The 23,989-nt window shown below is 43.9% G+C and overlaps 1 protein-coding gene and 1 pseudogene across 1 annotated transcript; both read left to right on the forward strand.

Moving 5' to 3' along the window:
* The first annotated feature begins 1,326 nt into the window (after positions 1 to 1,326).
* Positions 1,327 to 23,243, forward strand: LOC100381936 (uncharacterized). The gene is made up of 21 exons (NM_001350018.1): positions 1,327 to 1,672; positions 2,328 to 2,557; positions 2,686 to 2,867; positions 3,067 to 3,250; positions 3,346 to 3,436; positions 4,050 to 4,210; positions 5,165 to 5,254; positions 5,373 to 5,534; positions 10,722 to 10,783; positions 10,959 to 11,049; positions 14,496 to 14,647; positions 14,754 to 14,970; positions 16,590 to 17,135; positions 17,372 to 17,584; positions 17,998 to 18,364; positions 18,442 to 18,529; positions 18,665 to 18,749; positions 21,785 to 21,968; positions 22,093 to 22,373; positions 22,548 to 22,638; positions 22,744 to 23,243. Exons 1-21 carry the CDS (start codon positions 1,609 to 1,611, stop codon positions 22,920 to 22,922), a joined length of 3,720 nt encoding a protein of 1,239 aa, NP_001336947.1. The 5' UTR covers positions 1,327 to 1,608; the 3' UTR covers positions 22,923 to 23,243.
* On the forward strand, positions 11,057 to 14,259 carry LOC118476697 (uncharacterized; annotated as a pseudogene).
* Positions 23,244 to 23,989: the final 746 nt, after the last annotated feature.

The raw sequence follows: 23,989 nt of genomic DNA on the forward strand, positions 1-23,989 counted from the left end.
CGGACGGTCCGCGCGTGCGCAGAGCAGATTAGGGTTCCAAGTTTTGTGCTACGGTTGTTAGCTAGATTCGCGGAATTAGCTCGGAAATTAGTTTGTAAAGGGTCTAGCCCCCCTCCTCTATAAATAGAGAGGTATACGACCGATTTGTAATCATCAATCGAATCAATAACACTTCAATCTCGCATTTATTTCTTGTACAATTAGAAGTAGTTCTAGTTTAGCCTCTCAATCCCTAAATTTTCCGCTTCTCTTCGACTTTACGTCGATTAGAGGAGTCTAGGTCGGTCTGCCCGAGCCTAGACATCACCTAGGATCTCTCCTCCCCGACGGGGTCCCTCTCAGGAGCGAGATCTAAGCACCGCCGGCGACCTTCGCCGCCCCCTGCGCACGCGCGGACCGTCCAGTCCTAGGGCGCGGACCATCCGGCCGTCAGGCAGGAAACCCTAGCCCTGCACTAGGTCGCGGACCGTCCGACCCCTGGCCACTGATCGTCCGCGTCTGTGCAGAGAGCACCGCCGCCGGTTTGTGTTGAGTGTTTGGCGCCAAAAAAGGCGTCAACATGTTCATCGCTGGACACTCGCAAACGTTAGAATGGAGATCATATTCTTCTATACGGTGGGAGTTTTTTTTTTAAAAAAAAAGCACGAGCCAAAGCTAGGGAAGCTAGTTTTTTCTGCTTCACCTATGTAGTACAAAAGGAAGAAATGCTTTCTATCAAAAGCTATTTAAGAAATTGGTGTTTGCTACAGCTTACGATAGGTAGAGATGACAATGACACTCTGAGTCCCGATTTTCATATGGAATTCTTTGATTAGAGGATAGAAATAGAGAAGTTCTTACCCACACGAGATGCAAACAAGAAAAAATTATCACCCGATGCGTAAACTAGAATGTCGAAGCATTCTCCATTCCTGTTCCCCGTGGGGATTCTTTAAACTTACATGCGATGATGTTTTTTAATAGTTAATAATAAAAAATAAATAATTATATTATAAAGAAATCACTCGATGTACAAATGTGTTTATTTTAATTTATATATAATGATTTTTTACATATAACAAATGTGTATATGTGACAATATTTTACATCATAACAAAGTAAGTACATTCTATTTATAATTTAATCGGATACAGGGATCTCCGCGAATTTATATCTGCCGAGAATAAGAATAAGAAATAAATATCCTCCACAATCGTTCATGAGATCTCCGTAGCGGAATTTTTTCGTCGTAGAGACCGAGAGCTAAAATCCGACGATATATTCTTCGTTGTTATTCCTAACAATAAGAAGCCTAATAGAAGCAGGTAGGGAGAAGCACTGCCAAATGGGCCAAGCGTACGGTTGGATCATTGATTTATCGGACAGAAGCGAGCATCACAGCAGTAGTTGCCCTCGTTCCGTTACCGTCGTAATTCCTCCGCACCCGACCCGTTTCGTGTTCAGCAGACACCCCACTGCTCCCCGTCGCCTCCGCATCTCGGGGACCTTGCACCTCGCTAGCGCATCCGGCGACTTCCCAGAAGCTGTAGCGGCCGCGCCGGGCACTAGTACCGGCGCGGAGCCCATCACTTTCCGCCTACCTCGCCGCCGCCGCTTCGGCCGGCGGCCATGGCGAACTACCTCGCGCAGTTCCAGACCATCAAGTCCTCCTGCGACCGCATCGTCATCGCCGGTACGAACCTGTCGCCTCCCCTCTTAATTGCAAAAACATAATTCTATCCCCAAGGATCTGAACTGCGCTGCGGGGGCGCGATCTGGGTAGCTTGGTCCACCTGATCTTGTTGCCGTGTGATCTGGAAGGTTCCGAACGAGCCTAGATTCGTGCAGGAATGGCGTTACCGTGCTTTGTCTGGTTGTGTAGCTGAGTGCCTGCTCGTTGCATAGTGCCTATAGTGATAGTTTCAGAATGCTCAAGTTTTTTTTTCCTTTGCCCTCTTTAGTTTCAGATTGCTTAAGCTAATGAATACGTGAGAGATCTCGAATTACCATTTTGGTAGCTCAATCTTGTTCCTGCATGACGAGTTACAATGTCACTCTGAACGAACTCATGTAAATATGTTGTTCCATCACCTCCTTTGTTTCGGGGACATAACTCTGACAGTACGGACGAGTGTGCATCCACCGGCCTTACTGTGCTACAACCTGTGTGCACGGGTATCTAGCATGGATGGACTAATAACCCTCTAGGGGTTAATTCGGATCACAATTGAAGTAGACCTATTACCTATATAATTCATACTTCTTTGCTGTCCAAGCTGTTGAAGTGGTTTCAAGTTTGTATATTTCTACAAATTCCTTCTCGTATGTTGATTTGACTTTTGTAACAGTTGAAGATGTTAGTGACTTGTGGCTAAATGTCAAGGAAAGTTTTGAACAACGAGTGCCAGTGAAGAAGGCCTGTCTCAACAACAAGGCAAGGAACCCTGTTTTTGTTGAAAATCTTCCAGCTGAGTTTATACAAACTACTGATTCAAGACTGCGGAGTAGATTCCCACAAGAACAGTACTTATTCTGGTTCCGGGAGCCATATGCGACTGTTGTTCTTGTTACTTGTGAGGTACTCCCCACCCACATCCCCCTCTTGATCCTACTGTATGCTAATCATTTTGATTCATTTGTACTCGCCAAATGGCCATGTGGATGACTTTGCCATTCATTTATTTGTTTATATACAAAAATGTGCAGGACCTTGATGAATTCAAGACCATTCTTAAGCCTCGCCTCAAATTAATTGTGCAAAATGATGAACGAGAATGGTTCATTGTGTTTGTGTCGAAGGCCCATCCTAGCAATGATCAAGCAACTAAGATGGCAAAGAAAGTATATGCTAGGCTGGAGGCTGATTTCAACACCAAAAAGAGAGAAAGGTACTTGTTACAACTTCTTCACGGTAGTATTGGTTTGGAAAAAAATGCATGTGTTAAAGTTTTCCAATTGTTCCAACCCAGCTTTTCATTTGCTGTTATTTTGCAGTTATGTTTCCTTTCATTAGCTTATTTCTACTTGGGTAAAGAGTTACTACAAGTGAGTTATAACAGTGTAAAAATTGTTCATTTTCTGATATAGATGCTGCAAGTTTGATCTCCATGGACCTGACACGGAATTCTGGGATGATTTTGACTCTAAAATGGTGGACTGCATCAGAAACACTTTGGATAGGCGGGTTCAGTTTTATGAAGAGGAAATACGGAGGTTAAGTGAGCAACGGTTCACTCCAATATGGAACTTCTGCAACTTCTTCATTCTGAAGGTATAATAATGCAACCATAGTGATATTGCCAGTTGCAACCACATTTTTCAGTGGCTCTGTTACTCTATTTTACTTCTTTATTTAATGATGTTCAGGAAAGCTTGGCATTCATGTTTGAGATGAGTAATCTTCATGAAGACTCACTCCGTGAATATGATGAACTTGAGCTATGCTATTCAGAATCAGGTTTGTATCTAGTTTTATCTGGCAATGACCTTGCTTCAGTTTTGAGCTTCATAATAGATTTGCATAAAAAAACACTTTGTTCGTTGGTTCCTATCTACCAGGATTTAAGTATAAGGCTATTTGAAGAGTGATGAAGTTTTCTTTATGAACTTACAGTAACTTCATGTATTCATTCACATTATTGCAGTTGCCATGATCATGCATTTCTTACCTCCACCTTAAAATTCCTCATTTGTAATCCCCGTTGAGTTCTATTGGGACTTAGACAAATTTGAACTGGATGAGGTTTATGTTAACAGTAGAGGTATTGAACAGACCTTCTGATCACTTATATGCGTTTGATATCCAGGGTGCTCACAAGTCATTGGGATTGCTTACAACTCATAGACCCGTGTATCTATTTGTAAAAAAATTCCCTGTTCTTTCTGGAGATAGGTTACTGTTTGTTTATTAGCTATTTTTACTCTTCTCATTTGAAAATATAATGTCATTATCAATGACCGCGTCTCTTTCTTGTCTTCGAATTTCTAGTTCATTAAATATCAGTTACAGTTATTGTCAATTATTTTTTATTGCTTGTTTAGTATAAATATAACTTTTTCCATGAATACAGTGAGTTCTCCAGGGAAACATCGTGAATTTGGTGGACTAGATACTGGTGATGACCAGGCTGCGCTGTTAAATCCAGAAGCCAAAGCACTTAACCAAATTGTTCAGGATGATGTATTCAGAGAATTTGAGTTTAGACAATACATATTTGCTTGCCAGGCTAAGGTTTGTACATAGGTGATTATGCAGTTGTTGCACCTTGCAAGCTAGATGGGTTGAAAGTGTCTTACATCTGTGTGTCTGCAAATATTCTTTCTGTTTTGTTGATAATTTGCTACACTGAAATGATTTCTTCTTTGTTACACTATTGCTTACTATTTACTACCTCTGTCCAGAAAAGGATGCAACTCTACCTCTAGCCTTAGTCAGACTTTCTAAAATGTGACCACGGTTATATAAAATATAAACTATCAATATTTACAACACATAATATGCATACTATGATAATATATTTCATGACGAATCTAATGCCACTTATTTGGTATCATAAATATTACTCTATCCGTTCATAAATATATGGCACCTTTGACTTTTTTAAAAAACTTTGACCACTCGAATTATTAAAAAAATTAGTTATCATTTATTTTTTGTGATTTGTTTCATCACTTAAGGTAGTTTGTGGTTGACTTAAAATTGTACATTTTTGAATAAATATTTTGAATAAGACGAGTGGTCAAAGGTTTTGAAAAAGTCAACGGTGTCATATATTTGTGAACGGAGGTAGTAATACTTTTTGGTGTATATACTTGATCAAACTCAAAATGGTTTGACTCGGTACTATGCTCGAATTGCATTCTTTCCTAGACGGAGGAAGTAATGTATGTTTGCACTTTGCAAGCATCTCAACCTATTGTATCGTTTTGTTTCAGTTACAAGTGGGCAGTCTTTAGAGCTAGTGGAATAAATATGAAAGAATTGATTTCTGTTTTTAAATGATCTATTTTAAAGGTTGTCACTTTTCATGTTAATGTCAAAAGGTTTGTCATTGTGCTCAGATATATCGTGATATTGAAAATACCAATGTTATGCTAGACTTTGTTTTGCTTTATTGTTCATATTGATAATTGTCACACACCTTTAATCCTTTATCATTTATTTTCATTTCACCTTTTTATGCAGTTATTGTTTAAATTGTCTCGCCCAATTGAGGTTGCTGCCAGAGGATATGCTTTTGTTGTTGGCTTTTCCAAGACACTAGCCTTGCACGAAGTATGTAACTACTATTTTACTGTTTCTTTCCTATATGAGTTATTTATATGTAGGAAGACTTTTGTCATTGAAATGCTTGCATATTTAATTCTGATTATGTTTACCCTTTCCCATTCAGAATGCTCTACCATTTTGCTTCCGTGAAGTATGGGTGATAACTGCATGCTTGGGTTTGATAAAGTCTACAAGTTTGCATTATGATGATGGATCTGTTGCTATTGACTCAGAGAAAGAGTTCTATCGCCTTCAGGGTGATCTTTATTCCCTCTGTCGTGTTAAGGCAAGTTGTTGTGCTTAATGTTATGCCACTGTCGATTGTCTGGTGTATTTTTATTCTGAATTCTGCTTTTATCCTTTCCTGGCTGTAGTTCAGTAGCTCTAAAACAGAACTTCAAATATTTCTTGGTAGTTCTTTTTCCCTGGAAGGTTGGTCTTGTGGAGTGGCAGTCTCTCCACTTGTGGTGGAGGTCTTGGGTTTGAAACAGCTTGGTTTGTGGCCTTTAAGAACAGAGTCCCAGACCCACCTATTGTGAAAGCTTTTGGCCTCCTTTTTAATAGCTTGGTTTGTGGCCTTTAAGGAATGAGTTTTTAGTCATTAAGGTTTTAAGGAATGTTGTCAAGGTTCCTGTACTTATCATAGCTTGGTAGCTATGGCACATGAAATTCAAATGTAGATGAAGTGTAATATTAAATCCAATGTAAGGCTTCCAGGGCTAATAACCAAGGGCTCTATCTCAAAATGAGTGTTTGATATTTTGATTAAATTAATATTAAATCTAAGCTACCAATTGCCAGCAAGAATCCAACTGGCCTTATACCGACCCCGGGCACTATTAGCCTTGAGCTTGTGACGGAAGATCCACTTGTCGGTGAGGCGGTGACCACGTTGGTGCCAGGGGGGACACAACACCTAGTCCTAGGTGTGGTTAGCAAGCAGTGCCTCATATTCCTCCACCATAGCACGACGAGCGCGATGCGGACCGAAGATGGAACAAGTGAGGGAGGCGTTGCGTGGTTGTCGTGAGCACCAGGCAGTCGATGGGACAGAGAACACCGGTGGATCGCCACGTGACCATCGGGTGGACATGGTGAGGGTTGCGGTGGATGGAGACAGGGTGGTACACTGGTGACATGACATGGGAGAGAGGGGGGAGCACGCATCGCTGGTAGACACGCGCGGGATTGACGAAGCGAGTCGAAGGTGGTCGAGGAGGCGGGGCCACGCGTGGCACGAACGGAGGCAATGGGGCCACATGTGGAGCGGTCGGAAGCGATGTGGCCGCGCTTGGCGTGGTCAGAGGCGACGGGGCCGCGCGTGGCGCGGAGGCCACCAGGATCGGTGGTAAGGAGAGAGGAGGGACGTCGACAGGATCGACATTGAGGAGAGAGTCGAAGTCAGGAGGTTGGGAGAAACCGGCAAGGGGGAAGACGTCCTCATCGAAAACATGTCAAGAGATGATAATGCGGTGGGTGAGAAGATCGACACATCGGTACCTCTTGTGATCAGAAGAATAACCTAGGAAAAGACAACGAGTGGAGCGGGGCGCAAGTTTGTGGGGAGCAGTGGCGGAGGTGTTGGGATAGCAAGCACAATCAAAGACATGGATGTGCGTATAGGAGGTGGCGCTGTCGAATAGGGCGAAGAAAGGAGTGGGATGACTAACCGCCTTGGAGGGGAGGTGGTTGAGAAGATAGGTGACAGTATTCAGTGCCTCCACCGAGTAGCTGACAGGAAGAGACGTCTGGAAGAGGAGGCAACACAACATGTTGATGGTAGTGCGAATCATGCGTTCGACCTGGACGTTTGGAGGGAAAGTGTAGGGGCACGAGAGCTGCAACTAAACGCCGTGAGAAAGGAAAAAAGGAGTGGGAGGTGGAGTGGTCGAACTTGCGACCATTGTCGCACTGGACAACACGAACATGGCAACCGAACTAGGTGGAGACCCAAGCAAAGAAGTGGGAGAGAGTAGTGAAAGTGTTGGATTTGAAACACAATATAAGAGTCCATAGAAAGTGTGAAAAAATAATTTAGAATCAACATTAATATTTATATTCCGAGAGGCTAAAACATGTGATGTCCACAAATCATAGTGTACAAGATCAAAAGCTTGAGTAGCCTAGGAGGAGGAACTAGAGAAAGGGAGACAAGCATGACGACCTACCTGCAAGCAGGACACAAAGTATCAAAATGGCCCCTGCTACAAGAGATGACAGAGTTGCTAGACAGTTTGGACTTTGGACATGACATCGGATCCTGGATGACTGAGACGACGATGCCAGGTGGTGGACGGAGTGGTGGCAGCCAATGCATGCATGGATAACATGGCGGTGGAGGAAGTAGGTAGCCAAAGTGTGTACAGTGGCCCCGGGCTGTCATAGTCGGTCAGAAGGGTCCTGGTAGCCAGATCTTTCACAAACAAACTAAAGGGGTCAAACTTCATGGAACAAGAATTGTTGGTGGTGAACCGACGAATAGAAAGAAGATTCTAGATGATGTGGGGAGCAACAATAATGTTTTTGAGGTGGAACAGTCCTGGAAGAACCGAGTCACCTACTGGGGTAACCAGGAGGGTGGAACCGTTCCTTACAATAATAGAGGATGGAAGGGATGGATGAGGGGGATGGGAGTGAGAGAACGTGCTAGCACCAGGAGTGGTGCGGTAGGAGGCTCTAGAGTCCACCACCTAGTCTGACGTGGTGGGAGGTGGAGTCAGCGCCATGGTGTTGAACGAGCTAATGAGAGACGACCGATCCTAGCCGCGACACCATGGGTACCATGGGAGAGGTGGGGGTCCCCGGGAGCGGAAGGAGAGGTGGAGGCGGCGACTGGTGCTGAAGAGGGGACACCGAAGGTGGAGGGCACCGTAGGATGTACTCAGCAGAGTAGGCTGTGGTCGACGCGTTGAGGAAGCACCCATAGCCAACCCCGACCAAATGGAGATGATCTTGGTCCAGAGGTTGAAGAAGGGCGACCACACGAGATGGCCGCACCCAATAAGGCCACCATGAGGAGGGCCCCCGCCCCCGCGACCGCCCTTGCGGGGTCCGCGATCGCCTCCGGAGCTGGGAGCCTGACAAGGAGGTCCAGAAGGTGTAGGGATGGTAGGAGGGCACATAGCCCCCCCTCTCGACGACATAGGGTGAGGGGGCTGGCCGACAGAGGACGCGATGTACAGAGTCATGGCGGACGTGGTGGACTCAGCTTCTAGGGCGAGCTCCTCGAGAAGTAGCTCGTTGCGGACGTCGTGGAAGGAGGGGAAGGGCTCAAAGTGCTTGATGAAGGCTTTCAGATGTTTGTAGCGTCGCTGAGACTACACAGAAGGTTGAGGACAAGCGTGCGATCAGAGACGGGCTCCCTGAGATCCCGAAGAGAGTCCACCATGCCCTTCATTCGACGGTAGTACTCATTCACGAAGAGGTCCCCCTAGGAGAAGAGCCGGAAGGAGGCATCGAGGTGGTGAGGGTGGGCCTCTCGGTTGCAGAGGAACTAAGCCTTGAGAGCAACCCATGCCTGGCGAGCGGGTGCCCCCCCGCAAGCGGACGACATCCTAAAGCTCAACGGTGAGGGTGCCAGGATCCACGAGAGCATCACAATATTCATTCGGTGCCAGGACAGGAGCAGGTGGGGAGTGGCGTTGGTGACGACGTGGTCATTGAGGGTGTAGCGTTGAACAGTGAGGAGCACCTGGTCGCACCAGCGGGTGTAGTGAGCGGACACGGGGTCGAGGACGACGGAGACGAGTGCCTGGATGTTCAGGACACCCGCTACATGAGCGTGGAGGTTGGTGATGACTGCGACCTCGAACTCCGAAGGAAGTGGTGGCTGTGGGGCCGTCGGAGGAGGCTCGACGACAAAGGAGCCGAGAAGGTGAAGTTTCGCCTCAACCAGCTAGGAAGCGAGGGCATCTGTCGTGGTACGCTTGTGCTCCCAGGCCACAACGACTTTGACAACAGTGAGTGCCACGACTAAGGTGGATTGAGCTCTGGCGATGTCGGAGGAGGACCGAGCCCACGTAGTTGCAGCCTTGTAGGAGCAGCAGGGAGGGATGAGGCGGGGTTGGAGGTAGCTTGCACCCTGATCGACGCGCCGACGACAGGAACGATATCCGGCACGGGTGCTGTAGACAAAGGGTCGGCCGACAAGTCGCCTGCGGACAAACTGGCGGTGGGAAGGCTAGTAGTGAGGGCACTGGTGGACGGATCCTGTAGACAAAGGGTCGGTTGATAGGTCACCTGTGGACAAACTGGCGGTGGGAAGGCTAGTAGTGCGGTGGGGAGGGGGACGAGGGGGTGGTGAATTCACACGCCGGAACCGCCACTGTCACCCAGGGACAGTGGAGGGTGGCGCTGGGTGGCATCGGGTCGGCGGCTGGCACTTGGTGGTCGCGTGGCCACAAGCACGGAGGGGGAAGGGGCACCGACGTTGGGAGAAGAGGCGCCGGCGTGGGTGGAGAGGTAGTCGGGGCCGTGGCCGGGGAGGGGAGGATGTGTTGGGAGAAGAGGCACCGGCGTGGGGGAGAGGTAGTCAGGGCCGTGGCCGGGGAGGGGAGGCGCTAGCGGCTGGGGATGAGGGCCAGGGCCGTGGCCGCCCGGCTGCGTCGTGGAGGGCGCCGACAGCAATGAAGACACTGCCAGGGGCTGGGGAAGGAAGTCGGGAAGGGGGGGGGTTCTCACGGGGAAGATCCATGGCAATGGTAGGTCGGGGGAGGGGCGACGTCGGGAGGTTTTCCCCCCCCTCTTGGCGGCTACGAACAGAGGTGGGCGACTGGGAACAGAGGAGGTTGGAGAGAACCTGGCTTGATACAATGTTAGAGTCTAAATGGGAAACTTTAACCCTAATTTATGGTAGGCATGTGTATATATATTAATAGAGTATGGGCTGGGCCAAGGCCATCTACACAGATACAAATACAATAATCCAGCAGTTCCAGTTGCAAATGTACAAGAGAGAAAGAAAGTATAGAAGTGGTTAGAGTGATTTGCAAATAGTCTGGAATTCTTGATGCAAATTTCCTTCCATCTTTTAGGCGCGAGATTTTGGAAATGATTGGAGGAACCCAACAAATATACTCCCAACTTTTTTTAGCCACTTGAAAGCTCATTGATTTACCAATTGGTTCTTTAGGAACTATTGGAAATGTTCTTATATTCTTTTCAGGAATTACTTTGCACTACTGTCTTATATTGGTTCCAATCAGATTGGTTAAACCATTTATTTTATTGGTCCTGAGTTACTAATGGAGGATAATGTTAATATTACTTATATACTATTGTGGCTTTTAAATTTACCATAGAATTTGGTGAATTCTGTCTCGCTGTATTTTTATTGTAGCTTATTATCTTCTTCATACCCCAGAGTTCAAGTTTGCCGTCATGATCTTTTACTTATCTTCTGTTTATGTTCCCTGAATTTGTTTACAACAGAAAGCACTGTTTGTTTATATGTCACTCTCCATAAATATCGCAGTTTATGAGGCTTGCTTACTTGATTGGTTATGGGGCTGAGATAGAAAAGAGTCCAGTCAACAGGTACAAGATCAATGCTGTTATTTTATTTACTGACCTCACCTTTTCCATCGGCTAGTTAAATTAATAGGTAGATTGCATTTCTGTCCTTTTTAAGTCCTAACGAAGCTTGCAGATGCAACATTTTGTTACTCGATACCATCTTGCATTCAAACTGAGACTTATAATGTGCTTCCAGTGCATCTTTAAGCATGCTACCATGGCCAAAGCCAGCTACATGGCCTTCAATCCCTCCTGATTCGTCAGCAGAAATAATGGAAAAAGAGAAGGCAAGTTTTTTTTTCCAGCTTTGCTTCATTGTTTTGTTTCTAATTAAATTTTGTTGGATAGTTCTTACACCAAAAGTCATATTTCCCTCGTGTTCAGGCTAACTGGTCCTCCCAACCAATAACATTAACGTATTGGAAATTTGCCCGTCTCTGTAATTTGGTATGCTACAAAATGAATCTACAAAAAGTACTGCTGAATGGACTATGAAGTATGGAAACTGACTATGCTAGATTGATATTCCCTGTTTTCAATGTTCAATTGCATCTTCTCTAGCATGTAGGGCCTGGCAGCAAAAATGTCTTTTTCCACACGTGTGAAATCTTCTGGTACGTCACAAATCACAAATGGTAAAAATATAACTAAACATTTAATGGACAATATGATCTCAAAAAATGGAGCAGAAACTCTTCCAATCTCTCTGGTCTCATAACAAATTGCAATGAAGTGATCCTTATTTTGGACAAGCTAGAGGAGCAACGACCTCTTTTTATTCAGGAGAAAAATATGAGAAAGATTATCAAAATTCATATGGGTAAACTTCTAAAGTACAAAAACAGCTATTGGAGACAAAGATACACTGAGAGATGGGTGGTTCTTGGTGATTAATGCACTAAGTTTTTTTATGCTGCCGCCACTAATAGATTTAGACATATTGTGATCAGTTTTTTAACAAACGATGATGGCATTAGCTTTTGTATGGGCACGAGGAAAAAGCTGCTTGTCCTTGGAAGGCCTTCAAAGAAAGGATGTGAGTTTCTGACAGCCCTATCATGGTCTTCAACCTTGCAGATCTGATTCAACCAGTGGAAGGCTTGCATTCCCTCATTACGCCCTTGTCTACTGATGAAATTGACAATATTGTGCAGAATATGCCCTCTGACAAGGCTCCTGGCCCAGATGGTTTCAATGGTCGTTTCATGAAGACCTGTTGGATAATGGATTATCATTAAAAATGACTTCTACAACTTGTGCTATGACTTCTTTGAGGGTTCAATCAACCTTGAAGGCCTCAACACTTCTTTTATCACCTTGATCCCTAAAGTGAGCAGCACGGCCACAATCAATTACTTTAGGCCTATCTCTCTGCTAAGTATAGCCATTAAGTTGATCACTAAGATGGTTGCCAACAGGCTTCAACCTAAGATCCCGAGCCTAATTAACAGAAACCAATACGGGTTCATAAAAAATAGATCCATCCAAGATTGTCTGGCCTGGACCTATGAGTACATTCATCAATGTCATCAGTCAAAAAAGGAGGTGGTGATTCTGAAACTTGATTTCGCGAAGGCTTTTGACACAATTTAGCACAATGCTATCCTAGAAATGCATAAGCACCTCGGCTTTCCGGAAAGATGGATCTCTTGGATTCAGTCCATCCTTATGTCTGGTGCCTCGGCTGTGTTGCTGAACAGGGTGCCAGGTAAAAGCTTCTTGTGCAAAAGAGGAGTCCGGCAGGGGGATCCTTTGTCCCCCCTTCTCTTCGTAATTGCTGTTGATTCTTCAGTGCATCATCAACAAGGCAGCCAATATGAGTGTCTTCTCTGCTCCTCTTGAGAGGGACAACATGTCCGACATCCCGGTCATTCAATATGCTGATGACACTCTTATCATCATGAATGCGTCTCAAAGGGACTTGTTTTGTATTAAAGGAATCCTGCACTCTTTCTCGCCTGCAACTGGGCTCAAAATCAACTTTCACAAGTCTTGTCTATTGCCGATCAACCTCGACACCGTCAAAGCTAGTCAGTTGGCTGCAATTTTTGGTTGCCAAGTTGGGACTTTCCCTTTCACCTACCTGGGTTTGCCGATGAGTCTCACAAAACCTAAAGTAAAAGATTATATTCCTCTCATTACTAAAATTGAGAGAAGGTCGAACGCCACCAGTACTTGGGTGTCGATGGCTGGGAGATTCACCCTTGTCAACTCCACCTTTTCGGCGATGCCTATCTTCGCTATGTGCACCCTTAAGCTGCTGTATTCCGTGATCAATACCATTGACCACATTAGAAGGGATTGTCTATGCAGAGGCAACAATGAATCTGCTCATCGGAACCCCCTTATTGCATGGGAAAGGTAACTCGTCCAAAGAACAAGGGTGGTGGTCTCGGGGTTCTCAACTTGATGATCCAGAACACATCTCTGCTTCTTAAGTTTTTGCATAAGTTCTATGGCAGGCATGCCATACCTGGGTTGATCTTGTCTGGAACTCATATTATGCCTCAGGCCGGATTCCTCATGCCTCTCAGGTAAAGGGTTCCTTTTGGTGGAAAGACATGATAAGATTGGTTGATTATTATAGAGGTCACTCTATGCCATGGGTTGGTGATGGTAGGACCATCCTCCTGTGGCACGATGTTTGTAACAACTTCTCCCTCAAATTGTCATTCCCCAGCCTATTCTCTTTTGCCAGGAGACAAAGCTGCTCTATGCAAGATTTTCTTGGGAATATGTCTTTGGAAGATAATTTTCACACACCCTCTCCCCTCAGGCTACTCAGGAATATCACTTGTTCTGCGGGATTTTTGATCAGATGCAAGCTACCAGAGCTGGCAAGGACATTTAGACTTATCCGTGGGGAAATGAGTGCTTTAGCTCCTCCAAGTTCTACAAGCTAACTTTCTGATCCATCCAACCCCCAGCTCCTTTCATCCGGATCTGGCGGTCCAAGGTCTGTAAGAAAGCAAAAGTCTTCGTTTGGTTGGTTTTCTAGGATAGAATCAACTCGAAGAACATCTTAAGAAGAAAAGGCTTTCTGAATGAGGGCAGCGATCTCAACTGTGTTCTCTGATTAAGGCTATGAAGAAACAACTTATCACCTTCTTTTTGGTTGTCCCTTCAGTACAGAATGCTGGAATTATGTTAGAATTCATTGGTGCCACGACCTGGATTTTTTTCACTATGATTGAGGCTGCAAGGGGTGCCTTTGGGCACAACTTCTTCATGGATGTTCTGGCAGTAGTAGTCTGGTGCATTTGGAAGCAGAGGAATGACTTCATCTTCAGGAATACGACCCCTTCTTTCCTTTTTGGAAGGGCAGCTTCAATGCCATGCTGAAGTTGCAAATGCTTAGGTTTAATAACGTTTGGAGGCTTAGGGTGTCTTTGTGGCTAAATTCTCGATATCTGGTTGTTTTTTGTGTGTGTTTCTTCTTCTCTTGGTCCATTTCTTGTTCCCTCTTCTCATTATTTAATAAAATCGTGTTTTCCCTACAGCCTTTCTCCTAAAAAAAACAATTGAACAATAACACAAATCTGTTGCTTACAATTTCTATATTTATTGAAAGATGGGATGTAGTGGATTTAATAATTTTAATGCTAAACACTGGAATTTTATAGTGTGAGGTCCTATACCGATTCATATTTGCTAATTTGTTCTTTGTTATACAAAATCCATTTCTGCCACACTTATTGCAAACTGTAAAGTTGTGGATCCTTTTCATCTGCAGATGGTTCTTCAAGTCAATTCAAGAGAAAAGCTCTTCAGCATTCACAGGAAACCTCTGCCATTAGAACCTTCTTTACTTCTACGTGAGGCTAATAGGCGCAGGGCTTTTCTCTCTGCTGGAAATTTATCTGAGCTTTATGATTCATCTGATGGGTAAGGACTACATTTCCCCCTATCGTTATGCATTTATCTTCACAGTATAAGACTTTAGATTGCAATTTCTATTTACTTACATACTTGTGTATGTTTGTCTGGGCAGTTCAGGTTTAGATGCAAATTCAAAACTTCCTCCCAACAGATCTGCTTCTAACTTAATGACAAGAACAATGTCAGGTCCAGCAACGTCCGAGACTTCACTGCCAGTTGATCGTCCCATGAGGTTGTCAGAAATTCATGTTGCAGCTGAGCATGCACTGAAACAAACGATATCAGATCCTGATTTTATGACATCACTTTCATCACTAGAAGAATTTGAGGTAGTACATTCTTGCACATCACAATTTTTTTTGAAACAATGGCAAGAGTTCTGCCTTTCAACCAAGGCGAAATGAATTTTTTATACAAGAAGGGGTAGCCAAACGTGATGCCTACCACAAGACACTCAAATGGCTAACCCACCCACGCGACGTGGCAGAGTACAAAACTACTATGAGTCATTGTTGCTGAGCATGGTTGCATAGCAGCCAACATGTCCGGCTTACCATGGCTGATCCAGACGACCCACTCTAATGATGTTGGGCACTCGAGCCAGAATTAAGAGTCCACTACAGGTCATCGTTGCCAATGTCAAGCGTGCCACATAAGAGCAGCTTTGACTTTTTATTTCGAACCCTTGGTGCCGCATAAGAGCAGCCTATTGTGGTTCCTGCTGATGTGCCATTTCAGATTGCATAATCTTGCTCCTATTCCTGGTACTGAGTCTTTTATGGGATGGTGGGAGAAGATTGACAAAAGTTCTGGAGATTGGCTATGAGGGGTCTCAATTCTCTTATTGCCTTGGGCGCCTGGATTCTTTGGAATCATTGGAATCGAATTGTCTTTGATGGATTATCCCCTACCCCTAGTGTTTCCGCAGCTCTCTGTCAGGCAAGGGAGAAACAACAGTTGTGGGAAATGGCAGGAGCTAAGGGTCTCTCCTTTCTTGCCGCCACCAACAGTGTCCCATAGCTGCTTGTTGTAGGGTTGTATTTGTTTATCATGGATCGTTTTCTTTTTCTTTGTTTTAAACTTCCTTAGGGTTTTTTTTTGTGTGTACTGGGGTCTATTTTGGACCTTCTTTTCCTAATACTTAATATAATGATGCGTAGTTCTCCTGCGCTTTCGAGAAAAAAAATCACCACTATTGTCATCATTGTCCTATCACCCTGTAGAAGTCTCTCTAGAGGGCCATCAACGGTAGCTGCACACAACAAACGCATAGCTGCATCGGCTGCCAGCCCCTCCAATCGGGCATCACATGGAATCAGATTTGATCCTGCTGCACACGTACACCACCACACCCATAGCCATTGTCCTCACATGTGCGCCCCGCCACAGAGGGCACCACCCCCTGCCCTTGTGTCGCCGGATTTTCCCGCTAGGTCCTCGGCCTCGGCGCCCCGGATCGATGCCGCTGCCATCGCCTGGGCATGGACACCAGTGCGCCGTGCATCCGGTCCTGAGACTGAATTTTGGACCCCAGACAAGGAAGCAGCCATGGGCACCGTCCTGGTGGCGCCTGAGCCGCCGCAGCGACAGCATACGACAGATCCATACCAAGGGCCATCGGACCCACACTCAAGGATGGCAGAATCCATTCCGCTGGCGCTAGAGCCAATGATGGCAATGTCCCGGCAGGCCGGCATAGCTGCGCTTGCGTGCTCTCATCGTGACCCCCAGCCTTTGGTGGCATGCTCCGGCGGTGGCGAGGGGGAGGGGTAGGGAGGAGGCTCAACGGTGCGTGCGATGGGCTTCGCTCTAACCGTCTAGGCAGGCAACGCAGGGGTTGGGGGGGTGGGGGGGGAATTGCGATGCTCATCACAATATATACACATTATGGACTTTAATTTTCGTAATAATGCTTCTGTGTTTTCTTTGAACTATTTTTGTGTTACAGAAAAGATATATGGAGCTTACTAAAGGTGCAGCTGACAATTACCACCGATCTTGGTGGAAAAGACATGGAGTTGTTCTTGATGGAGAGATCGCAGCTCTGTTCTTTAAGCATGGAAATTATGACCTGGCTGTGAAATCCTATGAGAAAGTTTGTGCTCTCTATTCTGCAGAAGGCTGGGAAGAGCTGTTGGCAGATGTTCTTCCTGATCTTGCAGAATGCCAGAAGATTCTTAATGATGAAGCTGGTTATTTGGCTTCTTGTGTAAAGTTACTATCGCTGGACAGTGGCTTGTTTTCATCTAAAGAGCGGCAAGGTTTCCAGTCAGAAGTTGTTCGACTTGCTCACAGTGAAATGAAACATCTTGTGCCCCTAGATGTCTCGTCACTAATTACATTTGCTGGAAATGCTGGTCCACCACTAGAATTATGTGATGGAGATCCTGGTACACTATCTGTAGCAGTTTGGAATGGCTTCCCAGATGACATCACACTGGAGTCTCTCAGTTTAAGGTTGTCAGCTTCTTCTAGTGCAGATGAAGGTATCAAGGTACAAGTACTGTGTTAGCATTACTGATTGCTACCCTTTTCCTCTGTGGCATGTCTTATTCTGTTATTCATGGTTTGGATGCACTAATATGTTTTCAAGTAAAATTCAGTTCCATCCTTGCAGAACAGATTTCATAAATCAAAACTACTATGATAAAGTATATCAAACTCTAGAGAAATGACCGCACATAACATATTCTTCAGTCACCTAATGGTTTAATGTTGTCATCCATGCAGGCAATTAAAAGTTCAGATTCTCATGTTCTAGTACCAGGTAGAAATATCATCTCTTTTGACATTCCTCGTCAAAAGCCTGGCTCCTATGTGTTGGGTGCTCTCACTGGACAGATTGGCAAGCTGTCATTCAGATCACATGGATTTTCCCAAGATGGTCCAGTTGAAACTGATGAATTTATGAGCTTTGAGAAACCGACAAGACCTGTTTTGAAGGTAATTGCTAAAATGAGCTGAAGATTACTTAGAAGTTTTTCGTGGGGCATGACTGGAGCTAGATCCCTTAGAAGTTTCTGGCCTTAAGTTTTTTGGGGTTTCCCCTTAAGATTTTTTTTTTCTTTTTCCCCATTTTTCCATAACTGGCACCTTGTATTGGGTCTATTTTAGGCCTTTCTTTCTCTTCTTAATATATTGATGTACAGTTCTCCTACAGTTCGAGAAAAAAAGAGCTGACGATCTGAACTGTTTTATAAAATCGTAGCCCTACCCCATGTCACTAAACTGCCATAAGAGATACTATCCATACTTTCAAAACAAAACCGGAGCATAGTTTCCTCTAATTAGTGAACATGGTCAGTTATATTGTTTAAGACAGATATGTTCTCATTGCATTTGTTTCTCTGTTGTAGGTGAGAAAACCAAGGGCTTTAGTTGATATTACACCTGCTGTGTCCTCTGCTTTGCTTATGAATGAGCTCCAATGGATTGGATTAATCGTTAAGCCTATAGACTATTCTTTAAAAGGTGGAATATTGCATATCGATGCTGGCGCTGAACTGAAAATTGAGGAGTCTCAGATGATTGAAATAGAAATTTACGTAAGTGATATGGAGTGTGCTAATTCTGCCAACAGCTCCATCAAAGCTGGAAAGGTTGAAAAGGTACCTATTGAAAATGGAAAGATAGAACTTCCTGATTGGGCTAGTGATGTGACTACTCTTGTTTGGTTTCCTGTTCGTGCTATTGATGACACAATTGCAAGAGGAGAATCCCTAGGTCTGTATGTAACAAGTGATAAATTCACTATGTTATGTTTCAATCAGTTAGTTGACCTTTCTTTGTCCTTGTTTCAGTGTCTCAGAAACAGAGCGTTGTAGATGGGATGAGAATGATTGCTCTCAAGCTTGAGTTTGGAGTTTTCCGTAACCAAGTGTTTGAAAGGTATCTCTCTGTTTTTCCCCTCAAACATGCAGAAGAGCTGTGTCATGTCTGCCATTGTATAAGAAAAGATGAGATACTTCGATACATTGAACTTTAGATATAGATACTCAACAAATTTATTATTATGATTTTCAGGACCATTGCAGTTCATTTTACTAACCCATTCCATGTAAGCACACGCGTCGTGGACAAGTGCAATGATGGAGCTCTACTTCTACAGGTAAAGTTCTTTCTTGTCTGGCACATGATTGTCATTGTTGTATTCCTAGATTTAAAACACACACACACACACACATATATATACAGGGATATTGGGAGCCCTGCTCTTCCAAACATATATACTAGAAGCCCCAGCCGTGCCCTGCACCACCCGACCGGCTTGGCCACCTAGATCCCGTGCACACGTCCATCCCCTGCATGCGGATATTTGTTTCCATTTGCATGTGCGAAAAATTTGGAAGGTGTATCTGTTTCCTGCTGCATGCGCATAAATTTAGGATGGTGGGAATGTGCGATGAAAAGAAATGGATTGGCATGCATGAAAACAAAAAATCTTATTGTAATGCTTTATTTCGTCCATAAATATAAGATTACTGCAACAACCATACAACTAGGAGGACATATCCTGTGCAATCACTCATTTTGGTGCAAGCGTGCAATCAAATTATCCAGAGCATCCAATCTAGATCCAACGGTTTCATATGGAAGGGGTTAAAAGTAAAATAGGTACTATGTTTTAGGTGGAAGGGCTTAAATATAAAATAACAGTCATCATTAGATCTAGATCGGATGTACCAGATCGCTTGATTGCATGCTTGCACCAGGATAATTGATTGCATAGGATATTTTCCCTACAACTAGGCTCGTAAGAACCAGTTTATGGTATATATTGATACTAATTATGCTACATGGTGTAAGTATTTATGCAATATGGTACAATGCGTAAAAATCTGTTTCTGTTGCATGCGCACAAATTTAGGATGACATCAATGTGCAATGAAAGGAAATGAATTTTCATGTATGGAAACAAAAAGAATCTTATTTTAATGCTTTATTTCCTCCATGAATATATGATCTCTCCAATAGCCATATAACTATGCTCGCTAGAACCAATTTATACTAATTATGCTAGACGGTGTGTGTATGTATTTATGCAATACGGTACATTATGTAAAAATCTGTTTCCTGTTGTATGCACACAAATTTAGGATAGTAACAATGTGCGATGAAAGGAAATGAATTGCATTCATGGAAACAAAAAATCTTATTTAAGTGCTTTATTTCATCCATAAGTATAGGATTGTTCCAACAGCCATACAACTAGGCTCATTGGAACCAGTTTATGATATATACTGATACTAATTATGCTACACGGTGAAGATATTTATGCAATGCGGTAAACTGCGTAAATTCTGGCACGCGGTTCACTGATGGACGCATCTCCAATTCTCCATGTTCGAGCGTAAAAAACCTTCAGGTTTGATCATAAAAACCCGCAGTTATGAGCGTAAATATTGATTCAACGTGAAAGTTGTTGATTAGGGGAGTTGATTAGGGGAGTTGATTAGGAGATTTAATTATGAGAGTTAATTAGGGGACTTGTTTGCGTGATCACATTTTTATGGCAGATAAAAAAACATGGCAACCACCAGACACATGCGTTCGGTTCCTACTTTTATGCAGATCCAAAAATTATGGTAGGTCGTGAGAATTTCCATTGCATACGCGCAAATTTTGGATGGCATTTTCATTTCTACTGCATTCGTGCAAAAATTGGATGACAGGAATCGCGCAAAGCATAAATCCTTATAGAAAGTTGCATAAATACCTACATTGTACATCATAATTAATGGAAAACGTTCTAATATGTGCCCAACCAACAACCCCATGCATAAACAATAATTGGAGTAGGTCGTCGTCGCTGCACGTGCCTCCTGGATCCGCCATCATTCGCACGTCCGAGGGGCCACCACCACCGCACTCGCCTCGGATGTTGTCGTCGTCGCGAACGCCTCAGGGGACCGCCGCTGCGGCGTGACCTCGGGGAGCCGCAGCCATCGCGCGCGCCTGTGGGATCCGCCGTCGCCGCTTGCGCCTAGGGGAGGCTGGCGCCATCGCTCGCACCTAGGAGAGGTTGCCGTCGCCGCTCCCGCCTCGGATGGCGTCACCGCTGCGCTCCCTCAGGGAACCACCGTCGCGCTCGCGACTCGGGGAGCTACCGCCGCCGTGCGCGCAACGGCGGGGTGGGGGGTGGGGTGTCGTCGCTCGTGCATCAGGGTGGGGGCATCACAGCCGACATCGCTAAAAAATAAAACCCTAGCGCCCTGAGCTCCTTTAGTAGACGTCCGGGACCTGGTGCGGCTGAACCGGATGCCAACATTGGACTAGAGCTTCCCTTGGATATTTGGAAGCCCAGGGCTATATATATATATATATATATATATATATATATATATATATATATATATATATATATATATATATATATATATATATAGTATTGTTCTTATATATACAGACCCAAGATTTTTTTTTTGAGTTTCTGCCTTCTATGGTTCCGGTGGAAGGCATAAGTTTCCATGAACCATACAATTTTTGCCTATTTGGGTGCTTCTGGTGTCTATGGGCATGTGATTGACCAGACAATGACAACACTAAGGAAGGGGTTTTTGGTTCATTTAGCCACCCTCCTAAATTTTAGTGACTAAACTTTAGTCCCTAGAAATTGTATTTGAAAGATTTATTTTAGTCACCCTGTTTGGTATTTTAGGGACTAAAAGTGACTAAAGTCACTAAAGTTTAGGAGGTGGGAACCAAACACCCCTAAATCGTTTATTTGCAAATCCAAGCAAACGTGCCTGTACACTTGTACTTTAGTTTGAACATGCATCTTAGTTGGCTCACAAAAGAGTATATAAACTTACCTTTGCATGCACATCAAGGTGACTTCTATAACTTGACCAATTTTCGCCTTTTAGGTGCTAAAAAGAGATTTCTTTCCTATCAAAATATTATGCATGTTTGAGCATGTCCTGAATCATATGTTGGTTTCTCATATATGTGAATTCTATTATATGTTGCTGGACTTGTTGTCAAAGCCACCCTTGATATGTTCTGATGTTGTGTTAAGTGGGATCATGAGCAAAATTTCTGGCAATGATAATTGCATATTTCTGCAATTTGAAATGATAGTTTTTAATACTTTTTTTTCTTGGTCATCTTTAATCTCAATTAATATTTTTCTGCCCATTTCAGGTGATATTGAGTTCCGGAGTGAAGGCCACACTGCATGTAAAGGATGTACGGTTAGATCTTCAATCTGGATTTGATCACTTGGGCAAAGGAGATGGACGGCCAGCTTTGAGTTTATTCCCTCTGGTTATTGCTCCTTCTTCCAAAGCTGGAATTTTATTCATGTTACGGTTAAGTGGTACAAAGGGTAAGTCTATCACATAGTTTGTCTTTTATTTTAGCTGCCCCTTATGATTATTTGGCGTTGCTACAATCCTCGTAGGATTAACAAGCACTGTCTCCTGACTCATGGATCTCATGGTATATTTTAGATGTGGACGACGCAGAAAATGCAGACAGCACGCTGAATATCACCTACGGGATATCTGGTGACAGAAAAACTGGAGCACATTCTCCTATACCTGTCAAATCTGGTGATTCTGAAGAACTTGTGTTCAAGATTGCACTCAGACTGAAGCGACCTGTCCTGGATCCATGTGTAGCAGTTGGATTCCTTCCATTTTCAACTGACTGCCTGAGGGTTGGGCAGTTAGTTAATATGAGGTGGAGGGTCGAAAGGCTGAAAACCCCGGAGGATGCATCCATATCCATTGTAAGTCCAGAACATTCTTGCTCAACTCTTGTACTATCAGTCCTATAAGGCCAATTATCCTGTCTGTCAGCACTCAGCAGTGTGCCTTAGTGTTTAACTGTTTATGCAGTCAATAAGTAAGCTTATAAAGGATAGAAACCATGGGAACAACTAAACTGGGACGTTGTGTTGCAGGACGAAATACTTTATCAGGTTGAGGCAAACCCGCAGAACTGGATGGTTGCTGGGAGGAAATGTGGTCACGTATCGTTGTCAAATGAGCAAGGTAAGAACCATGGTACCAGATGTTTCAATCCATGCCTGTGGCAGAGAATGACAACTTCCAATCCAATCTGAAACAATTTTCACATCACACTGCACTCGCTCATAGGTTCAAGGATGGAGATCACGGTGACATGTGTGCCACTGGTGTCTGGGTACGTCCACCCACCGCAGCTGGACCTGCCGGAGGTGGGTGAGGCAAACATTAGCTGCAACCCAGCAGGGCCTCACCTGGTGTGTGTCCTTCCTCCAGCCATCAGCACATCCTACTGTATACCAGCGATATGATTCTTCCTGGGCTGACAGTTTGCTGCCATTTACACATAGATGAGCCATAGTATGTTTTTGCCGAGACGTGTTTTTTGTGTGTAGACATGTTTCACTGGAATGTGTTTCTTGTAATTCTGTTGTGCCATGATCAGTGTACAATTCTGCATTGACTGATGGTACATGAAACTGGTTCCCCAGTATTCCGTGAAACTGCAAGCCGGATTTGCTGTGTTCAGATTGTGTTGTTGCAGACTGGTTGCCTTTCGTAAATCAGCCAGATTGTATCCTTATTAGGTCGTTTTCATATCTCTGAGGAATGGATGATTCTAGAATGATTCTTAGATCGTTTGTGTTTTACTCCGTCCGTTCCAAAATATAGTTCTTTGTAGTCCTCTTTTTTCGTCCATGTTCCAATGAATAGTAATAAATATAGACACTATGTTTAGTCTAAAAACATTATATTTCGGGACGGACGGAGTATCTACATGGCTTACATAATCGACAACATCCAGATCTAATAGGTTACAGTTTATCATGATGATTCGTGCTCATTATCAGCTAGAGCCAGCCTAGTCATGTCGTAAAATCATCTCCAACAGCGTAAAAAATGGTTGTTTCAATTTACTTACATGACGAATCCTTGATTAACTAAAATTAAAGAAAGCAGGCTCTTTTTTTCTTCGTCTTAGATTGATGGATCTCTTAGGTTAGGAGATCTCCAGCCAGAACGCTGCAGCCAACCGTCCCACATGAGGCAGGTTTTCAAATTCTTATGCTACAGTACTGTGCGCTTCGTCGACATCTAGTTTAATTTTAATTTTTATTTTATCGTCTGGCTCATGCGTGTCCTTCTATAGCTTATGAATTATATAAGGTCTTCTGTTTCCTTTCAGGATTATATAATCTAGCTTATAGATTATATAAACATCCAATGACCTGTTTATGAATTATTATAATCTAGATTATATAATCCATCTAATAATTTATGTTCTATATTGTTTGTTTACATCTTAATTTATTCAAGCTAGATTATATGATCTAGAGTGTAAACAAATAGTGTCTAAGCACCTAATAACTTGCATATG

The sequence above is a fragment of the Zea mays genome, chromosome 3 (assembly GCF_902167145.1).
Source record: "Zea mays cultivar B73 chromosome 3, Zm-B73-REFERENCE-NAM-5.0, whole genome shotgun sequence".
Lineage (NCBI taxonomy): Eukaryota > Viridiplantae > Streptophyta > Magnoliopsida > Poales > Poaceae > Zea > Zea mays.